The 21,665-nt window shown below is 46.0% G+C and overlaps 1 protein-coding gene across 1 annotated transcript; it reads right to left on the bottom strand.

Moving 5' to 3' along the window:
* Positions 1-6,750: 6,750 nt before the first annotated feature.
* sacm1lb (SAC1 like phosphatidylinositide phosphatase b) lies at positions 6,751-20,231 on the bottom strand. The gene is made up of 20 exons (XM_079694358.1): positions 20,119-20,231; positions 19,189-19,286; positions 18,026-18,100; positions 17,802-17,929; positions 16,269-16,418; positions 15,336-15,395; positions 14,723-14,756; positions 14,352-14,453; positions 13,623-13,708; positions 12,725-12,811; positions 12,565-12,633; positions 11,828-11,907; positions 11,641-11,739; positions 11,424-11,562; positions 10,534-10,603; positions 10,371-10,443; positions 9,969-10,062; positions 9,471-9,563; positions 9,336-9,393; positions 6,751-9,084 (listed from the first exon to the last, which is right to left on the bottom strand). The coding sequence occupies exons 1-20, from the start codon at positions 20,145-20,147 to the stop codon at positions 8,948-8,950; spliced, it is 1,761 nt and encodes a 586-aa protein (XP_079550484.1). The 5' UTR covers positions 20,148-20,231; the 3' UTR covers positions 6,751-8,947.
* Between the last annotated feature and the right edge of the window lie 1,434 nt (positions 20,232-21,665).

The following is a 21,665-nucleotide window of genomic DNA, read 5'->3' as shown; positions in this document are numbered from 1 at the left end:
TTCTCCTAAGTCCTTTTGAATTTTCCTATCCACTATCCCTTAACCCCGTGACGTTTCACTCAGAGGTCAAGGAATAGGAGATAGGGTTAGAATTTAGGAGCTGATTTTTGGATTATCGGAACGCAACCCAATTCTCCAAATGAAAGGAAAGGAGGTTTCAAACTTCCTTTATAACCTCCTTTAGCTTAGGAACCACTGGACCTCCCTTACCGAAAGGAGAGGAGAAAATGCTGCCTCACAATGCTTTGCAGCCGCAGCATTTGCGTCACACAACAGTCGGCCGTTCACGGAAACAAACGATTATGACGAAGAGATTATATCATGAAAGTTACGGTGCTTGAAGAGTTTATCGCCGGCCACTAGAGGGCAGTGTCACTGCTGTCGCTGCCCGGTTATGCCGTGCTCTGACCCGGTAGTGCCGAGCGGCCATTTTAGTTCACACATTGTTCATTCACTCCGCCTCGAGTTGAGACGTTCGTCCACTCATTCATGTAAGACTGTTTCCACTATTATATTATACTATATATTATACTATATATATATTATACTATTATACTACTATACGCTGTGTCGTGGTATATATTTGTGTTGATTAAATTGCATGAATGTAATACTTTGTCAGCTTATCTTGCTGCATTACTCTGTTTCAGGGTGTCGTCATCCTTGTCAATAAATTATCAAAACTAACATTGAGGAGTGTGTTTCTTCATGACGACACCATGGTCGTTGTTGGATGCCCTGTCCCCGGCTGCGAGTTCAAATCCGATGACTTGTCTGAAGCACTCGTCATTGCTATATTGACGATTCATGGATGTAGCCACCAGCACGCAGCGCCTGTCATGGCCGCGCCAGCCCAGGCCCCAGCCCCTCACGGCCCGAGACTCGATCGGCCCAAAGTTGATGTGGGCGTGTCAATAGAGGAATGGAACGTGTTCATCCGCCGTTGGAACGTATTCCGCGCCGGCTCAGGCATAGGGGACGCCCAGGCCCCCTTCCAGCTGTTTCAGTGCGCTGGGCCTGTACTTGGAGACAGCCTGTTGAAAGCCGTCCCCGACGCCGCTTCCGGACCCTTGCCAGACCTAATCACCGTCATGCGTTCCCTAGCTGGAGACATGCGCATATAATGCGGTATGCGAGTGTGGTAAGGACGTGGACTATACCGACCACATTATCCGTGATGTGCTGCTCAATGGCATCTATGACTCGGACATACGCCACGAGACGCTGGGGACAACTGACGTCCTGGTCAAGCCAGTTAACGACGTAATTGCACTCGTCGAGAACAAAGAGATGGCCCGTAACGCTCTCCCGTCGTCCTCCCTATCAGCCATGTCGTCATTCCGGCGCCTGAAGACGACTCCACAGGGGAGACCCGCCCCGAGCCCTGCGGACGGGGCTAAACGTGCCTCGTGCCCGGAATGTAAGAGCGTCTTTAACGTCTTCACGGAGGGGCCTCGCGGGTGGAATCCTAAGCCTCACTAGGTGTGCATCGGCTGCTACAGGGCCCGCCGACGACAAAGGCGTCAACAGCCGACAGTCAACAGGCCGCCATGGGGTCGGAGCTGGTATCCCAGGTCTCGTCGGTGCAAGCTGGAGCCCGCCCTGGCCGACGTCGCGGGAGCCTTCGCCGACGCCGCGCCCCTACATTGCACGGCTGTGTCGACAGGCCTGCACCTATCAGACTCGAGCACCAGATCTTCTCCAAGGGCGAATGGAGGCGAGCCAGGCTGAGAGACAACCCCCGGGCATTAATCACCATCTCGATGGACATGCCAGTCGGGCTGAGGGATGGCACCAGCAACCGGGGCTCGGCCGACGGAGCTCGAATATCCGCCGTCGCGGACACTGGCGCGCAGTCGGACTTTGGTCTCTGGAGGAGTTCCTGGCCTGCGGTTTCGCGCGGGACGACCACTGCCCTATAGCCATCGAGGGAGCGTTCTTCGCCAGGCTCTCGACGACATGCAGTGGGGGGCGTACTACATCCTGCCGTTCCAGGGTATACGTGAGCAGCTCAGTCCGGGCCATGTACCTCTCCTACGAGTCGTTGCTCAACCTCGGCCTCTTGCCCGTTAACTTCCCGTCGGACGACGTTGCAGGGGGGCCCAAGGACAGGCGTAGCCCTGACACGGCTAACACGCCAGTCCAGCCCCTGTCCATCAATGCGACGAGGTCAACCAACGGCGGCTGCGTGGGGCCAAGTGACCCCCGGGACGCCCAGTGCTCATGTCCTCAGCGCACGGTCCCACCGGCGCGCCCCGCAGCACTGCCGTTCCCTTGTACGCCAGAGAACAATAACCGGATGAAAGGTAGGCTACTTGGGAGATATGCCTCATCGACATTCAATACTTGCCCCCATCGGGCACTACCATGCATGGAGGGGCCACCTATCGAGATGCACGTGGACCCCGCAGCTACGCCTAAGGCATGCCACACCGCGGCTACAGTGCCTCTACACTGGCAGCGGAGGGTTCACGATGACCTCCTGCGGGACGAAGCCCTTGGGGTCATTGAACGCGTGCCATACGGCGAGCCGGTGGCGTGATGCCATCGTATGGTAGTCACTCGGAAGCACGACGGTTCCCCCCGCAGGACCATGGACCTCTACCCCCTCAACAAGTTCTGCCAACGTGAGACCTTCGCCACTGAGTCCCCGTTCCACCTTGCACGCCGCGTCTCGAAGGGCACCTGGAAGACCATCACGGACGCCTGGAACGGCTACCACAGTGTCCCCCTGCGTGAGTCGGATCGCCACCTCACTACCTTCATCACGCCCTTCGGCCGTTGGCGCTACACCAGGGCACCACAGGGTTTCCTGTCGTCAGGGGATGGCTACAACCGTCGGTTTGACGCCGTCCTCTTGGACTATGAACGCAAGGAACGTTGTGTGGATGACACCATCCACTATGACACCGACCTGGAGCAACACTGGTGGAGGACCATCGACTTCCTGACGCGTGTCGGCCGGTCGGGCATCGTGTTGAATCCGGACAAGCTTCAGTTCGCGGAGAGGTGCGTCGACTTTGCTGGCTTCAGGGTGTCGGAATCTACCATCGAACCGCTCCCAAAATACTTGGACGCCATCCGGGACTTCCCCACCCCAGGCTCCACGACGGACATCAGGAGTTGGTTCGGCCTTGTCAACCAGGTGGCTAACTACGCCCAGTTGCGTGACACGATGGCTCCATTTAAGCCGTTCCTCAGCCCACGCTGTGTGTTCCTATGGTCCCCCGTTCTGGAGGAGGCCTTCCAGACGTCCAAGCAAGCCATAATGGAGGCCATCCGCGAGGGCGTGGAGATCTACGACATGCAGAAGCGTACCTGCCTCCGCCCTGACTGGTCCATGCGTGGCATTGGCTACTTCCTGCTCCAGCAACATTGTCACTGTGCCTCGGGCATACCGGACTGCTGTCCAGGAGGGTGGAGGATCACCCTCGCGGGTTCGCGTTTCCTGTCCCCTGCGGAGCAGCGCTATGCGGCCGTCGAGGGAGAGGCCCTAGCTGTGGCCTGGGGCCTGGAACAGACGCGGTACTTCACGCAGGGGTCCGACAACCTCGTCGTGGTCACCGACCATAAGCCGTTGGTGAAGATCTTTGGCGACCGTACGCTGGATGAGATCACAAACTCGTGTCTCTTTAGACTCAAGCAGCGCACCCTCCCATGGCGCTTCGACATTGTGCATCTTCCTAGCAAGAGCAACTATGCCGCTGATGCCACGTCGAGGCATCATTCCCCCTCGGGTTCAGCGAACGGCCTCTCATTGGGGCTGCCGAGCGGGCCTGACGCCGTGGAGTCAGCACTCATGGCCTCCATCCGCGACGACGCACGGGAGCTCGGAGCCGTCTCTTGGCCCCTCCTCGCACGGGAGACAGCGGCTGATGGATGCCTCGACCACCTCCTCCAACTCATCGAGCAGGAGGGTGGGATTGACGTTAACGACCCTGCCCTGGCGAGTCTGTCATCGGTCTGTGAGTCCATCTACGCCCAGGACGGCGTCCTGCTCTATCGGGACCGCGTCGTGGTCCTCCCGTCCCTCCGTGGGAGGGTCCTTCGGCATCTCCATGCCGCTCACCAGGGGAACTCAGCTATGGGGCAGCATGCCCGAGCCATAGTTTACTGGCCCGGGATGTCCGGAGAAATTCAGGCCACCAGGGACGGGTGTGCAGACTGCAACCGCAATGCTCCGTCACAGGCGGCTACACCCCCCCGGCCGTCCTCACCCCCGTCCACGCCATTCAAGGCGGTGTTTGCTGACTTCTTCGACTATGGGGGCCGTCACTACCTAGTTGTCGGGGATCGGCTCTCGGGCTGGGTAGAGGTCCTGAGCTCTACAGCGGGAACTGCCCTGGCGGGCTCAGCTGGCCTGGTCCAACACCTCCGGTCGTTCTTCGCCACCTTCGGCGTACCGGAGGAGCTCTCGAGCGACGGTGGTCCGGAATTCAAGGCGAGACACACTGAGGACTTCCTCCGCTTATGGCACGTCAAACACCGTGTGTCTTCCGTTAGCTTTCCGCAGTCGAATGGGAGGGCGGAAGTTGCGGTTAAGACTGCTAAGCGCCTCTTGATGTCCAACACCGGCCCGTCGGGCAGCCTTGATCAGGACCGCTTCCTGCGCGCTATGCTGCAGTTGCGTAACACGCCTGACCCCGACTGCGACCTCTCGCCAGCACAGATCATTTTCGGCCGCCCCCTTCGTGGCTCGCTCTCCTTCGTGGCTCGCTCTCCTTCGTGAACCGCCTCGAGAAGTTCTCAAACCCGCATATCCGTCTGCTATGGCGCGAGGCATGGTCGGCGAAGGAGGACGCCCTTCGGACCCGTATGTCCCGTACCACCGAGTCTCTGGGGACTCACTCGAGATCGCTCCGCCCATTAGCACTCGGCGAAAGGGTATTCCTCCAGAACCAGCAAGGCCCGAGCCCCCACAAATGGGACAGGTCAGGGATCGTGGTGGAGTCGCCGGGCCACGACCAGTATCGGGTCAGGGTTGACGGTTCGGGACGTCTGACACTGCGCAACCGGCGGTTCCTCCATGCCTACACGCCGGCCACACCCTGCGCCCGTGAGCGGTCGGCTGCGCCGTCGCCGCCGCCCGCTGCCCTGGGTCATCAGCCCCCACCTATCCACCCGGGCTGGGCGACGCCCCAGGGGATTGCTCAGCGGCCGGCTGTTGGGCCCCGCGACTCGGCTATTGGCGCTTCCCCACCGACGCCTGCTGATGACTCGTCCTCTGACCTCACTGTTCCTACGGGTGCCTTCCTGGGCGCACCGCTCCCGGTGCCGCAGTCGCCGCCGACGCTGCTGACGCTGCCCCAGCCGACTCGGCCGGGCCGCGTGAGGAGGCCGCCTGCACGTTACGAGCCCGAGTCTGGCAGCTGGATACGGGATTTAGACCGTTAACCTATTCCGGCCCATAGCTTTCCGGTCTGGGGGGGATGAAGAGTTTATCGCCGGCCACTAGAGGGCAGTGTCACTGCTGTCGCTGCCCGGTTATGCCGTGCTCTGACCCGGTAGTGCCGAGCGGCCATTTTAGTTCACACATTGTTCATTCACTCCGCCTCGAGTTGAGACGTTCGTCCACTCATTCATGTAAGACTGTTTCCACTATTATATTATACTATATATTATACTATATATATATTATACTATTATACTACTATACTCTGTGTTGTGGTATATATTTGTGTTGATTAAATTGCATGGATGTAATACTTTGTCAGCTTATCTTGCTGCATTACTCTGTTTCAGGGTGTCGTCATCCTTGTCAATAAATTATCGCAACTGACATTGAGGAGTGTGCTTCTTCAGTGCTTATTAAGCATTTTAAAACGTATACGGTAAGTTGCCAAAGTGCTTTGTTTTGAACGTTCATCAGTATTATAATCAAAAAGAGAAATATGAACGTTAGTTTTTACTGAAATGATGAAATAAAGTCAACATTTCACTGAGCTGTGGGGTTTGTTCAACTTTTAAAAGATGTTTGAATGGTGATGTACACAGTGATAGGTGTTAAGGACTAATATTTATAATAAATACAGTTGTATTGATTTTAAGATATTTTCATACAATCATACGTATTGGGATCATTTGTATTAATGTGGACCGGAGGGAGAGGGTGACGAGCATACATTTCACTTTCCTTTTTTATTTAAATTCCAACTTTGGTCATGAAGAATATGTTTCTCTGTTGTCCACGTTCATAAAGCATAAAACAACAGCATCAGAGCACGGTGCAGAGTCTCTAGATGAGTCCCTCGTTCTTATTAAACATCCATGTAGTCCGTTGTATAGATAGAACACTGTAGTTTCCATGGTTTCACCACAGCAGCAGACGCACACAATGACGTCCGCTGGCGCATCATAAACACGTCAGATAGTGAAAGTGCATTCGGATTCTCTAAAGTACCGTAGTCTCTTCTAAGTCCTTTTGAATTCTCCTATCCACTATCCCTTAACCCCGTGACGTTTCACTCAGAGGTCAAGGAATAGGAGATAGGGTTAGAATTTAGGAGCTGATTTTTAAACTATCTGACCGCAACCAAAGAAACTAAAATGTTTCCTTTTTCTGTGTGACAGTAATGAAATAAAATCACCTTGGTGGAAGTCCTTATTTAGTGTGTGTTTCACAAGCATGGAGAAAAACTAGGACCCCAGACCCTCTGCCCTGTTTATTCCTGTACAGCTGCAGCCTGGAGATTTCAATCGTATGCCACGGATTAGATACCATGGTGAAGAGAATATGAACTTTTCATTAGGTTCGTCTTAGCTAAATATTTTATTCTTGTCAACATCATAATAACACTCCAAATTCATTCATATTAAGGCATTACATTTTCTCAAATAAAATGGGCTGCCATGACTCGACCACTCATCAACATTGGTAGTGGTACCTAAGAGAGGAATTTAAGAACAACTAAATGCCACAAATTGTCCTGAATTACTACAGGTCATGTGGTTCCCTCATGATAAATGAGCAAAGACACAGATAGTAATGCATTTGTGATTCTCAGCAGCAGCATAACTCCGTCATGACTTCACAGAGCTTAAAACAATATTGTTAAAGTATATTTTAGGAATGACAGAGATAACTAAACGTTGTTAGACAGCAGACCTCTGAACTAAACTCATGGATCTCCCAAGTCTTAGCAGTCAGACTGTGCAGTCAACTGATAGCAGCAGAAGCTGAGCCAATCCAATATACAGTGTGATGGATGTGACAACCAAAAAGATAAGAAATAACAAAGTACACTGTGGCCGACAAGTGCAAAGGCAATACAGCAGCCCAAACATTTCCTTAAAGAACAATGCAAATAAAAAACACAAACATGCAAATGAAAAGAAACATCTTCCCAAACTTGACAACAAATGAACATTTACTAAAAGTGCTGCATAAATGAAACACTTCAAATACAAAACGCTGCAAACTCAAAACACAACTGAAACGGGGAGACAAAGAAATGAGGCACACAGCTGGGACCCTTGTTGACATTCAGGGATTACACACATTTTGTCTGTTTCATAACTGTAAGTGTATTGTCAGTATTTTCTGAAATGACTAGGTTAGCTACATTAGCTAGCTAGCTAGCTTACTGCAGATCTGCAATATTTTTGTATTTGGAGCGTTTTGTTTATTGAAGCTGTTTTACTAAACGTTGCACATTTTTCTTGAAGTTGTGAATGTTTTCTAAACTGCATGTTTCTCCTAATGCAAATGTTTTGGGCCGTTGTAGCTCGTTTGCATCAGCTGATATCTCAGATTACTCCTGCTCAAAAATGACTAATTTAAGGGCGATAATTAAATAAACAAGGTGCACAAAATACTCATTTCTGTCCACCAATAACTTTCCGGTATAAATTGACAGACAGCTGTAACAAACTCATGATGATTGAGGAAATGCTAACAGCTAACAGGAACAGATGTGGGCTGTATCTTGCCTTCCTACATTCTGCAGTGGCCTCATATGATAACTTGGTGTATAAATAACTACCACTGGCTGATGATAATTACAGATACGTGTTAAATATGTTTCCTGACAATTTGAAGGAATCCGCTCATTGGCACTATTCAGAGTCTAACAGGCATTTGGAGGTGAGGACACACTGCTGCAAAATGTTAGGGGCCTAAGGGCTCATGTGATGGTGTCGATGCCTTCCAACTGGGACGAGGCTGCTGCACACAGATAAACACAATTGGCAATGGCAAAAAGAAAAGGCTAATTAACGGCACATACAGTAGTTCATTACAGCACAGTGTCATGTGATCTACGGAGGAGGATTAGGGCCACATGTGGATTTTTTTTAGAAATCTGACCAAATGTGATTTTCTTTTAGTACTGAGAAAAAAAGTCAAAATTCTGAAAAAAAATGCCAGACTTTTCTCCGAATTTTAACATTTTTAGAAAAAGTAATAAAAAAAATATGACTTTTTTTCCTTTTGAAATATAAGTCATAATTCTAAGATTTTTTTTAAATACTGAGAATTTTGACTTTTTCTTAAAATGTGTGAGATTTTCAGAAAACAAGCCAGATTTATGAATTTAATCTTATAACTAAAGAAAAAACAATCACTTTTTGTCAGATCTAAAAAGACATCCACGTCGCCCTAATTATTTTCCGTATGAATCTGATCCCAGTGAAGCTATTTAAATGCAAACGTTTCTCTGAAATGAGGGACAATCAAACGTCCCGAGGTCCAGTGTCCAGTAAAAGGGTGGACAGACAGTCCTGTCCACGTGACAGCAGCTGCAGTGTGGACAGCAGCGGCTCGTGCACTCAGTCTCTCTCCCTCCACTTAGTCGTGCACGAGGATGGCCCTGCGTCCCAGCACTCTCCCCCACTCCCCCCGTCAGTACAGGCTCCAGCCTCGCTCATGCTGGGGGTAAAGTAATGCTGAAGAGCCGGGGGGGGAGGTGGTGAGCTCCCTGGGGCCGAGCTGCTTTCCACACACACACATTCAGTCCAGCTTCTCCTTCTGGACCAGCCTTGGAGCATCTACAAAGTCGGGTCCGTTAAAGAGGATGAGGCCGCTGGTCACCACGCTGGCAGACCCCCAGAACAGCACGTAGGCCAGAGTCTCCGTCCACGTTTCACCTAACAGGGGACAACATGCAGAGTCAGTGGGGGACATTTGAAGAGCCACTATTGTGCTTTTTGGGGTGTGTTATAGGCTGGTGTGCATGTACATAGTCAGCAAAGGCTCAAATCCCTGAGTTCCCTCCTTGTCAATGTATCCTCTGTTCATTAGTGCACACATTGTATTTAGCTTAATGTAAAGATAAATAAACCCTGGTGTTGTTATATTTGTAGTGTATGTATGAAAATGGATTTGCCGTTTGTCTTACCAGCCATCAGCAGGCAGATGATGCACATGGAGAAAGCTACCACCATGACGATAGGCAACTAGAAAAGGAAAAAGAGACACGTCAAACACATCACAAAGAGACATAAATCACTCCACCTCTGTGAGCCTTTCTTACCGTCAAGAACTTCCAGTCTTTGGGCTCACGCAGCGGAGTGGTCCAATCAGATTCATCCACAGCATAGTTGCCTAGGAACAGATCAATGGAGTCCTGCACAAAACAGACAACTGTTACCTACTCTTCTTAGCTTTTTGCATCTCTTAATTCAGATGTCATATCAATCCATAGAAAGAAGTCTGGTCAATTTTGGTCAGCTGTGGCCCAAAAAAATGCCCATTGGATACTTTATGGGCTCTGGCAGTGTTTAAAGACTGTTTAATGGAAAATAAAAAGTGAACAGACGTGGACAGTTACAGGAAACCTTCATTGATGCGGTCATTTGAAGTTATGTTGCTACGCAGTTGAAAGGGCTATATTTGCTTAGCAGAAACAATACAATCGTAACTTGTTTGTTTAAGTCAAATCAATGATGTATTTGGTAAATAGCGGTGTAATAAGCGAGTTTAATATGGCGGAGTGGTAAACACAAAGACTTATCCACATGTTTGGACCCACCTGTCTATATCCATCAGAGAAGTTGTTCTTGTAATATCGGATCATGGAGTTCCAGCCGTCCATCACCAGCCCCCAATGAGTCCTCTTCCCTGTCCTGAAAGATCACCATGTAGTTCAACACCAAACAGAATTCTCTATCGACCAACATCTCTGTGCACTTTTCTCATCAGAGTAAAACAAAACATCCTCCTCCACGATACTACTAGCTTAAAAAGGAGTTATCCTAATCAATAGAATAAATAAAACCATGCGAACAATCAGTTACTGTCTGTTGAACATTAAAGGGGGACTGCCTGCTAAAATGCTTTGTTATAGAGTACAAATATTTCAGAATCCTAGCTAAGCCAATGGTGGTATTTCAGGTCCTTGTGGTAGATTTTGAAATATGATTTGATATCTGACCTGGTGAAGTCAGTCTTCAGGGCTCCAGTGCCAGCGTACTGCTTGGCACAGGCATCAGCGTTGTCTGCCCAGGCTGCATGAGAACAGGAAGAGAAACAGATCAAGTTAACATCTAGGACCTTTAATGTAGACGAGACACTGTTGTGTGAGGGGGGGGGGCTACCATTCTTGAACATCTTCCCAAAGGCCACCTGCTCTTCGATCTGCTGACCGACGTGGAGGACTCCCATTTTCTGTAGGCACAGGCACAGGCACAGGCACACACACACACACACACACACACACACACACACACACACACACACACACACACACACACACACACACACACACACACACACACACACACACACACACACACACACACACACACACACACACACACACACACACACACACACACACACACACACACACACACACACACACACACACACACACACACACACACACACACACACACACACACACACACACACACACACACACACACACACACACACACACTTGAGTTGAGTCAGTTCATTAGCTGTTAGTGCAACACTTCCTACAAGTTCACCTGTATATACTATTTATATGTCATATGTTTATTCTTATATTATATTATACTATACTATACAGTGCTTTGCACTTTACTGCTTCTGTTGCACTTCTGGTTAGATGCGAACTGTATTTCGTTGTTTCAGTACTTGAGCTCTGTGCAACGTCAATAAAGTTGAATCTAATCTCAAAATCCAGTTCAATTAAAAACCAGACTTTCTTATTGAATTGATAAGAAACCACCTAATAGTTGAATAGTTTGCAATGACGTGTGCAAAGAATCACAAACTAACAACAACTAATCAGAAATCAAGTTAAATGTCAATTTTTGTTTGACAAATTCCTATTTACACTGAAAAATGATAGAGTGGAGAAGTTGGACTAGACTGTTTCTATGTCTTTCTCCACTGGGATGCATTGTAACACAGATTCAAGTGTCCTCTATGTGCTCTTGTTCCAGCCATTATGTCCACCTCCTAAAACATTATGGGTGTAGTCTGTGGTTGCCTGTACCCGGAGCTGTGACTGCAGGGCGCGCTGGGCCAGCATGCTCTGGATGACGTTGGTCCGGTCCAGGCAGTCCATGCAGTTGCTGCGAAACGTGCCGTCCTGATGCAGCAACACCTTCCCATCTGCGTCCACCAGGAAGTATCTGCATCCACACACACAGCATTACTTCTGATGCAGAGTCTATACATATGTACCTGGTTAGTGGCTCACGCAAACTGACCCAAGTTCATCCTGCATCTCAGCGACCATATCCAACAAGATCTGCAGGCGGTGCCACCTCATCCGACTGCACTCCTTATGGAAGTCAAAGGCGATGTACCTGCAGAAAAGGCAAGACTATAATATACTCCAAAACATAATGGAGTCAACTAAGTTGGAGGCCACATGTGGGCTGCCGGTCATCTTACTTGACCATGCCGTTTCCCAGGTCGGCCACCATCTTGTCGAAGGCCAGCTCCAGCGGCTTCTCTGAGCCCTTTTGGTTGATCTGTGAAAAAAACAAAAAAGGCAAACGAGCATTAATGGGTATATCATAGTCATTGTATTATAGAGGACATGTTATGCTCATTTTCAGGTTCATATTTGTATTGAGTGCCTCTACTGTCTCCATGCTTTAATGTTCAGAAAGCTCTTCTTTTTTTTTTTCTCATACTGCCTGTGCTGCAGCACCTCTTTTCACCCTCTGTCTGAAACCAGAGCCCAGTCTGCTCTGATTGGTTAGCTGGCCGGCTCTGTTGTGATTGGTCAACTGCTTAGAGATGTCCAACCCCTTAGCCTATTATGTATAATGTGTTGGAGCGCTAGCCAATATAACTTTGAGTGTTATATTGGTGATGTCACTATGTTATAGTATAGTATAATATAGGGGGGGGGGGGGGATTGGAGAGAAACTCCCTCTGGAGGGAACACAGGGATTTTGCCTTTGCAGACCGTTTACATGCACACAATCCTATAACACACTACAGGGAAGGGAAAATCCCCAAAAGCATAATAGGGCCTCTTTCATTCATTTGACTGCTTCTTTGTAGTCAGTGAAGGATTGAAGAGTGTGAAACCAACATCTAGCTGAAACATTGACTTCATAACAGGAAAGTTACACAACTGATAGAATCAACACACACACGTGATTATTAGATCATCTTACCAAGTTCAAAATGACTTGTTTTCCATAGAGAATAACCTGCGAGTCAAAGTGTCTCTGGAACCCGTCCAACTACAGAAGAACAGAGAGAAGAGAGGCTGAGTGACAGGTGAAGAGACCGTGAGGTCTGGTTGTGTCTCGTGTTGCTGTGAGGTCAGCTTACGTGGTTCACTGTTTTGCTGATCTGTGGTTTGGGCTTGTACTTGAGGTTGGGCCTCTGGGACCAGAAGAAGGGGATGGAGCCTCTGGTCTGTGGGGAGAAGCATATCATCATCCTGCTTTCATAAACTCAACACACATTTAAACAAGTAAAGTTTGCAGCTTTTCATCTCAGCTTCAGCTTCAGCTGACACACTGTGTGACAGTACTGTGTGGAAATATGAAATATGAAACTTATATCAAGGTGTATAAACATACTGAATTATCACAAACTGAACACATATGGTTTGCAAAGTATGGTATCATGTTTAGGGTTGGGAGCCCAAACTAGAACCGATACCAATTGCCTGGTACCTGGTGCTCAAAGAAAGCAATTTAATTATGGTTTGGCTTATCAGTTAGTGAGACAGACTCCGGCAGAAGAAAGTCAGTTTGGCCTCTATAGAGCAGGGTCTAGAAGGTTACTTTTTTAATTCAATTCTGAGGTCCTTACTTTTGCAAACAGCAATCTGGCAGCAGACGGGTGTTTACTACACAACATATGTTGGATATACAAGCAGTGTATGGTTGGATACTGGAGGAGACCGGGGGAGTCGCACATTGTCAAGTCCTCTTAGAACTAACTTGGATGAAGTGATTTTTTTGTTCTATGAAATATGCATTTGAGTTTTTACATTCACAAAATACAGAAATAAAGAACTGAAAGGAACCTAAATCGATAAGCAGAACCGAAATCGGAAGAGGAATAGTTCAAATCCACACGATGCCCAACCCTCATGATATGAAAACAAAACGTTGACATGACATTTGAAAGTGTCTTGACTGTTGTTCTTCACTGAACCCTTACTAGTTGAATCCTTCACTTCTTCCTTACAGCAGACTACCTCTCCTCTCTGGCTCACCTGAACAAAAGAAGCCTTGGAGCTGTTGAACTGAACGATCTGCTCCGTCTCCACGTAGTTAGCAGGATGGCCTTCAGAGTCGATGCCTGCACACAGAAACAGACATTATGCAGGAGAAGCTTCTCACTGACTGGGTTGGCTGGGTATAACATTATAGCAGCAGGTAATATAAACATACATCTGAATGTATCAGAAATACTGACATTGAAATAATGTCATGATGCATTTTAGGTCATCCGCTCTGCAGAGAAGGTGATCGGCTGCAACCTGCACGCCTCCAGGACCCTGAGGCGGGCAGGGAAGATAGTGGCTGACCCCTGCCACTCTGGACACAACCTGTTCACCCCCCTCCCCTCTGGCAGGAGGCTGCGGTCCATCAGGACCAAAACCTCTCTCCACCTGAATAGTTTCTTCCCCTCCGCTACCGGCCTCTTAAACAAGGCCCGGCCCCCCCCCTCTCACTTTACCTCTGCCACATCATAGATTCTATGCATTACATTAATGCACATACAATGTACAACATTATTTTGTATTACAGCTGATTTTTATTCCATATTTTATTCCTCCATTTAATTCCATTGCAATGTAAATAGTCTTATATTTTACTATATATTTGTAATTATTTTAAATATTTTTCTAGTTGTCTTCCTGTGTTTTTAACTACTTTTTGTCCTGCCATAAATAATCTGCACATTTTCAGTATGTTGGAAGACACAGAAAAGGTGTTACCTCGGACGTAGTAGCGGACCCCGGCTCTGAAGCAGCTCCTCCTGGAGATGATGCTCCACTCGAACACCTTCCCATTGATGCAGCTCGACCGCATGTCGATGACTGCTCAACAAATGTGTCAAGAAACTCACATGCAAAATCAAGGAGCGCTATACACATTAGGAAATCGTTCCCAGAAATCTGGGCACAAAAACACTTCTATCAACAAAGTACAGAAGCCAGACTTCAAAAAGAATAACCAAAAGAGCCCAACTTATTAAAAGGCTTTACTTATGTTGAGATGGGCCCAACATGCAGGTTCTCACACTCCTTCAATAAAACACAAATGTGCAGTGAAAGTGTGTCAGTCAGACAGCAGCAGGGAAGGATACAGCCATGGATAACAGGAAACACAAACTTGTGTACCTGGAAGATAAGAGCAGTGTCAGACAATGATAAGCTTTATTAGAGGAAATACAATGTTACCTTTGAGATGTCCTTACAGTCAGGATTAAGCAGGCAACATTTTGCTTTATTTCCAATGTCTCCCTATAGGATATCAAGGCCGACAAGCCTTCTCCACCAATAACTGAGCAACTCACCAGAGGTTACATGTTGTAGAGGAAATACAGATCTATAACTGCTGTTGCCTGGGCTACAAGGGCAGAATAACAAACTGACGGGTAAAAATGGCTAAACTGCAACAGGAATTTGAAAATAACATGTTTTCCTAAGCACTTAAATATATTGAATATATTTGTATAATTGACTGTATTACAGTCGGGGAATGCTTCAAATATAATGAGACAATAAAAAGTGATATTCCATGTTAGCATGGAAACATAGGAAGTATTTCTCTTTAGTTGTTGAGGTGGTGATGACGAGTTGACGGGAAATGGTTGAAATCTGTTGTTGCTGTTACTGCTCTAACTGTAGGTGTGTATCCTTCCTGTGTTATTGAGGATGCTCATGGGGAATAATCAGCAGTGAGACATTGTGTCTTACCTCTGGCTGTGCAAGGAATTCTCTCAACAGATGTCCGTTCCAGACAAAACGCTGATCTGCCTGAACAGGGACAGAGAGCACATGTTATACAGAGACAAATACAGGGGGACCCATGGGTGTGGGCTACACCTGGAGAGGAGGCCCACTGCAGGGAACACTCAAGAACATTACTCTGTTTTTCGAGTCATATTTATATTACATTTAGCTCAATCGACAGTTTGTCTATTAAGTGATCCGAAAACACCGAACAAAATAACCATAAATAAATAAGCAAACAAAATAAATAAATAAAAAAGAGAAATATTTTCAGTTTGAAGAAGAACAAAAAATAGCAGGCAGCGTACAGAAGCACAATCAACCACAGGAGGGCCATTGATAGAACATATATTCTAATCACTTTTTTCAAGATTCCTCACATCCCACCGCTTTCTACAGATGGGATGTCCGTCCATCTTCTTCTGATTGCTTGTCTTGCAGCTACCCTCAGTATTAAAATGAGGTGTTAAGTTTTGGGGCATTGGGATATATATTTTTTTAAATCCTCTGGAGCAGAGAGAGGAGCTGTGGATTATTGTTATTGATTAATTCATCAGAGTTTCTTAGGGTCAAAAACACTAAACTCACAACTTAAAATGAAAGCGTTTAGTTTATTTAATAAAAGAGCACATGTTCAATGTGAAAAGTGACAGTAGATATAGATTAGTTGCAATTTGGTGCTATATATATATAAACAATTTAATTAAAATAGGGCCCCTTAATTTTTTTTAACAAAAGCGTTATAGTTGCATATTTGGAATTATCCATTGAGATATATGAGTTTTAACTCATAGGACCATACAAAAACCTTTGAATGGATTCTGTGAATGATCTTTTTATGTCCAACAGTTTCCTGATTGGGCATGTCTTTCCTCACAGAGCCTGCATGGGGCTCACCCTCTCCAGAAGACTCATCTCCTGGAACTCGGGGCTGGTGTTGGCCAGGCGCTGCAGAGTGTGTGTCAGGTCGTAGTCCGTTGCAAAGTAGAAGCCGTCTGTGTGCAGCACATTGTTGATCATGGACATGAAAGTCTTGTTGTCTTGCATCTGAAACAAGAGCAGCAGCAGCAGAGGTCAACGATAAATACTGCAAACAGTCAGCAGAAGAAGGGACTGCTTGTAGATCGTTTGCCAGGTAAACTCATTTTTTACATCTAAATCCTCTCTAGCCTCCTCCAACAAATATCTGTTAAGTGTGTGTGTTTGGCTGACCTGCTCCAAAGACTATAGGTTACACAAGAAATGCATTAACCAGAGAGAAAAGGTGAATAAGAGTAGGCAACGAGTGACCCCAGTAGAACCAACTAAGATAGTTCTCTCCCACTGAGGAAATGGGAATAATATTGCATTGCATTATTATTATTATTACTCCTAGTCGAATACTGAATTGGTCTATTTGAACAGACAGAGGTCTATTATTTTTCGCTAACTGACCGCTGCTAAGGAGAACAGATCGTTGCTAAGGAGGATCAAGGGACTATGTGCATTCATATCAATTCACAGAATGGACAGGAAGTAAACACTAACGGGAACAGCAGAAGAATAAAGACAGGAAGTAAACAGTAATGGTAAGTAAGTATCCCTTAACCCTGTGACCTCAAAAATCTACGGGGTTAAGGGATAGTGGATAGGAGAATTCAAAAGGATTTAGGAGAAGAGACTGCGGTGCTTTGAGAATACGACTGCACTTTCACTATCCGACGTGTTTATGATGCGCCAGCGGACGTCATAAATGTGCGTCTGCTGCTGTGGGGAAACTGGACACTACAGTTTGCTATACAGCGGACTACAACAATGGATGTATAATAAGAACGAGAGACTCTGCACCATGCTCCGATGCTGTTGCTTTATGCTTTATGAACGTGGACAACAGAGAAACATATTCTTCATGACCAAAGTTGGAATTGAAATAAAAAAGGAAAGTGAAACTTATCCTTAACAGTATTAATCCACATGAATCCCAATACGTACGATTGTATGAAAAGATTTTAAAATAAATACAGTTGTATTTATTATACATTTGTTAGGCCTTAATCTATCATTGTGTATATCACCATTAATTTTTTTTTTTAAAGTTTAACAAACCTCACACAGCTCATTAAACACTGTGAAATGTTAACTTTATTTGATCATTTCAGTAAAAAAGTAACATTCATATTTCGCCTTTTGATTATTATAGTGTTGAACGTTCAAAACAAAGCACTTTGCAATGGCAAGTTACGTTTTTTTCCTAGTTTTAACACGACTAGAGTGAGATCTCTTTTCAGCTTTGGGAACACATCAACTCAAGGCCTACAGTGCAGTGCTCATAAGCAGTGATGCTTGATGATGGACAGGCCCTCCCAACAAGTGAGGTCCGTCAGCTAGCCCCCCCCTCCATCCCCCATCCCCCCCCTCCCATGGATTACTCTCAGAACCACAGCATCCTACCTGGTTGTCTGTCAGGTGAAGTATTGTCCTTTTATAGGAGATGATGTCAAAGTCCACAGCCTTCCACACAGCATGGCCCAGGAGATCTCCCACCTTCTTCTTCTTGGTGATGACAACCAGATAATTGCCTAGAAAAAAAGCGGGTGTAAAAATGTGCCGCAAATCTCAATACACCAAATGATGCCACCAAACGTTTCAGCGGGAATTTTGCCTACTGAACTCACCTGCCACCAAACGTATGGTCCCCATGAGGCCACATATGGGCCGGCTGTCAGCCCCTGCAGGGACGTCCCTCTTCACTGAGGAAACAGCATGGACACAGCAAGGGTTAGAGACTGAACTCAGGAGACTGAACTACTAACCAAGTCATCCTTGTGGAATCACCAAATTACTTAAAGGTCCCATGTCATGCTTTTCTGGTTATTACCCGTCCCCTTCTGTGTTATGAAGGTTTTTATGCATGTAAATGGTCTGCAGAGTCACAAACCCTCAAAGTACACCCTGTAGCGAGTAAAATTCTAAACACAGAAAATACCTCCCCAAAACGCCTCGTTGGAGATACGTCATTGTCCATTTGATTCTTCCGGGTACGCATGATGTCAACCGTACCCGGAACGAAATGGACCAATCTGTGGAGCCGTTACGTCCGCGCAGCCGTTACGTTAAGCCCCCGCTGATTGGTCCAAATTGACCAATCCACGGACTTCCTCACACAAACACTCACTGCAAGCAGCTCTGCTGATTTTTCCTCCCTGGCTACAGGCTGATAACAGACAGTTGGGATCGTGGCGAAATTCTCTCTGCAGACACATTCTCACAGCGTTTATCAACCTTTTTCTTACTCAAGATCAAGCCACACTTATTGTTTTTACTTCGGCTGTGACTTTGTGTGTGTTCAGGGTGAGTTTGGCTGTGTTTCGCTGTGTATCGCTAAACAAGGAAACAACACCTCTAGGGAGCTTAGCGCGATTCACAACGTCCCGACCAATCAGAGCACACTGTTCTCACAGGGAGGGTGGAGGCTGGAGCTACTGGAGCTACAACGAGCCGTTAAAGGCAGAGAGTGAAATTCAGTGAATACACGTAGTTTACAGAGATGCTGTATGAGAAACCAATGTGAGTTTGGAAAATTGCACAATATAAATCTATTTTAGTAGACCTCAACAATGGAATTATGATCAGTGGAAATGGCCATGACATGGAACCTTTAATAGTTTTATTGATTAAATGTATAGAAAAGTAGTCATAGTTGTCCAACGACGAGTATCAGCTTTTTTTACAATCTGAAGTGTGTGTGTGTGTGTGTGTGTGCACGTGTGCGTGTGTGTGTGTGTGTGTGGCGATCAGTATGTTCTCATTCAATGATACCCCCCCCACCTGTGCTTACCTGTGAGGGTCATCTCTGTGGACACTCTGTCCACAGCCAGCACCTCCTCAGAGCCCTCATCACACGCCTCGATGTAGAACTTCTCCTGGGTGGTGCGCCTGATGAGACACACACACTGTTTTAAACTACAACACTGAAAGGGATCATCACACGCAGCACACACACCAGCACCATGAGCAGAACAAGCAGCAGCACCAGAATCAGAATCAGCGGGGGCATTTACAGCGTTAAACCAAAGTGACATAGCAGGTAAAAAAGGCAAGCAATAATAAAGAGTAAGCCAACATGTGAAATATAGATAAAAGCAAACAATGGTGATCAAATAAAGAACATAAATACTCATCCATGGCTCAAAATGAGTAGCAGCATTTCAATAGCTAAGGTTTTGAGATATTACAAAAAAAAGTGTGCACATAAAAATGATTATGATCAATGCACAATAGTTACAAAAAAGGTGTTTAGTGTTATTATATTATAATTATTATATCATATTGAAGGGCTCATTGCAGATATATTGCACAATATTCCAACAGGCTGTATTGTGAAATCTACCAGGGGCCAACACAAACACCTCAAGCACCACCAGCACAAACACCACCCACCACAGCAGCAGGGCTCTGTGTAAGTACGTCAGTAATACATATATGGAAGTATCTGTCTAACTCTGAACTGTTGGAGCTGCTGTTGGAGCTGCTGCAGCAGTGGATCAGAGGTGGAGCAGAGCGGCAGTGAAGGTGTAGCTCAGCACAGTAATGTAACTGGTCCAGCTCGATGCTAAGAGCTCATTAGAAGCAAACTGAGAGAAGGACCGGTAGCCCCTCGTGCGGCAGTGACGCTGCTGCCGGGCCGCACGTGCCAGCACCCCACATACACTCACTGTTACACTAAGTAAAGCTGCGTGCTGCTAATGAACTGATCCAGAATACTTACAGGTTGAAACTCGAATAGGTGCTCGCCATCTTTCCTCCCGTCTGACCTCAGTGACGTGTCACCGACACAAGCTACTTCCGCCTTCAGCTGTGTGTCTGCCGCGCACAAACGCTAGATGGCGCTGTTGTCATGCAAAAGTCCCGTACATGAACAGAATGTGCGGATAACCATATCCATGCAGATAACCTATGGAAGTAATACATTGAATACAAATCAATCAAAACCGTAAATGTATTTCTGTAAATCATATTTGAAATATTACCTTTAGATTTTGTAATATTATTTTCTCAAACCTTCTTTAATCTTTTTTTATTTTTGTTGTTGTCTTTACTGCATGTGTAGCTCCGTATATAATGTATGAGGTTTATTCATTGTATTTTTTCTTGAATAAAAAAAAAAGGAAAATGAATAGTTGTGATTGCACTGAACAGAAGAATAAGATGTGGTACAACAGGGTTTATTTACTTCAGCCCAAATCCGTGAAATTGTGTAAAAAGCAAAGTGCCTGAGCACCGAGATAAAATGAGCTGGTCAAACAGATGTAAATATAAATGTAACCTGATTACTTTCTGTACTTTTGGATACTACAGTGGAAAATCTGAGCTGACAGAAAACAGAATAAAAAAAGAAAAATAAGGAACCAAGAAAGTGAAAACCATAAAACATTTTAAGGAAATAGGTTTATAGATTCACACTACACGCCTACTAAATAGTATGAGCTCATGAACTGTGTTTTCCAGTTTTCATTCCCATCAGAGGAACACCCATGTCAGGATAACAATGGTTGAATGGAAGAAGATAGTCTTATGAAATTGCTCTTTATAACTCCCAAGTGACGTGTACAATTATCCAAATAAACGTTTGTTTCACAAACAAGTACAGCCTAACCTGATTCATTCTTTGTCCACCACGACAACTTCAAAACGTACGCGGCCCCACATCTGCTGTTAATATATTTGGTGTAACACTTACTCTATTAAATGTGTTTTTATTTTGGCTTTTTAACCCTTTTGATATTAATCCCATTAATCCTTCCCCCTATGAGTCCGTCTTCAGACAATGCCTGTCAGGCTTTTGATGCATTAAAGCTAAAAGCTTAGCATGTGACATAAAGTGTCCTGATTCTGTTTAGAAACACCAGGGTCATCCATTCGTCACCCAAACACAGGATTTAGGAGAGGAAAGGAGGTAAGGATGAATGGGACAGATGGGAGAGTTTTGTTCACTCTTTCACTTGAGGACATGAGGACACGTTTGATATTTCTTCCTGCACATTTTCTGCAAGTTTATTCTGTAAATCAATCCAAGACAACAGGGGGATTTGGAATGTTCTCAATGTCATTTTGAATGGAGTGGTACAACCTAACTCCAATTTAAGGTGAGTTAAATAACTGTTATCACTACAACCAGCTGGCCAATATATTGTCATGAGTTATACTGTGTAGTGGAGACCTGAGACCAAGATTTTAGTCATAAACCTCTAAATATTAACTGACAATGGTCAAGCAAAATTAAGATACAAAGAAATAAATAAATACAAAAAACGA

Source organism: Notothenia rossii (assembly GCF_949606895.1).
Source record: "Notothenia rossii genome assembly, chromosome: 7".
Lineage (NCBI taxonomy): Eukaryota > Metazoa > Chordata > Actinopteri > Perciformes > Nototheniidae > Notothenia > Notothenia rossii.
The sequence above is the reverse complement of the archived record's forward strand: the minus strand, read 5'-3'. Positions and strand labels throughout refer to the sequence as shown.

Excerpts from the sequence above, each read along its gene's own strand:
- sacm1lb (XM_079694358.1), bottom strand. The coding sequence starts at position 20,147 with ATGGCGAGCACCTATTCGAGTTTCAACCT. Across the intron at positions 15,396-16,268 it reads AGATGAGTCTTCTGGAGAGG|GCAGATCAGCGTTTTGTCTG; the intron begins GTGAGCCCCATG and ends GTCCCTGTTCAG. Across the intron at positions 11,740-11,827 it reads CTGGGAAACGGCATGGTCAA|GTACATCGCCTTTGACTTCC; the intron begins GTAAGATGACCG and ends CCTTTTCTGCAG.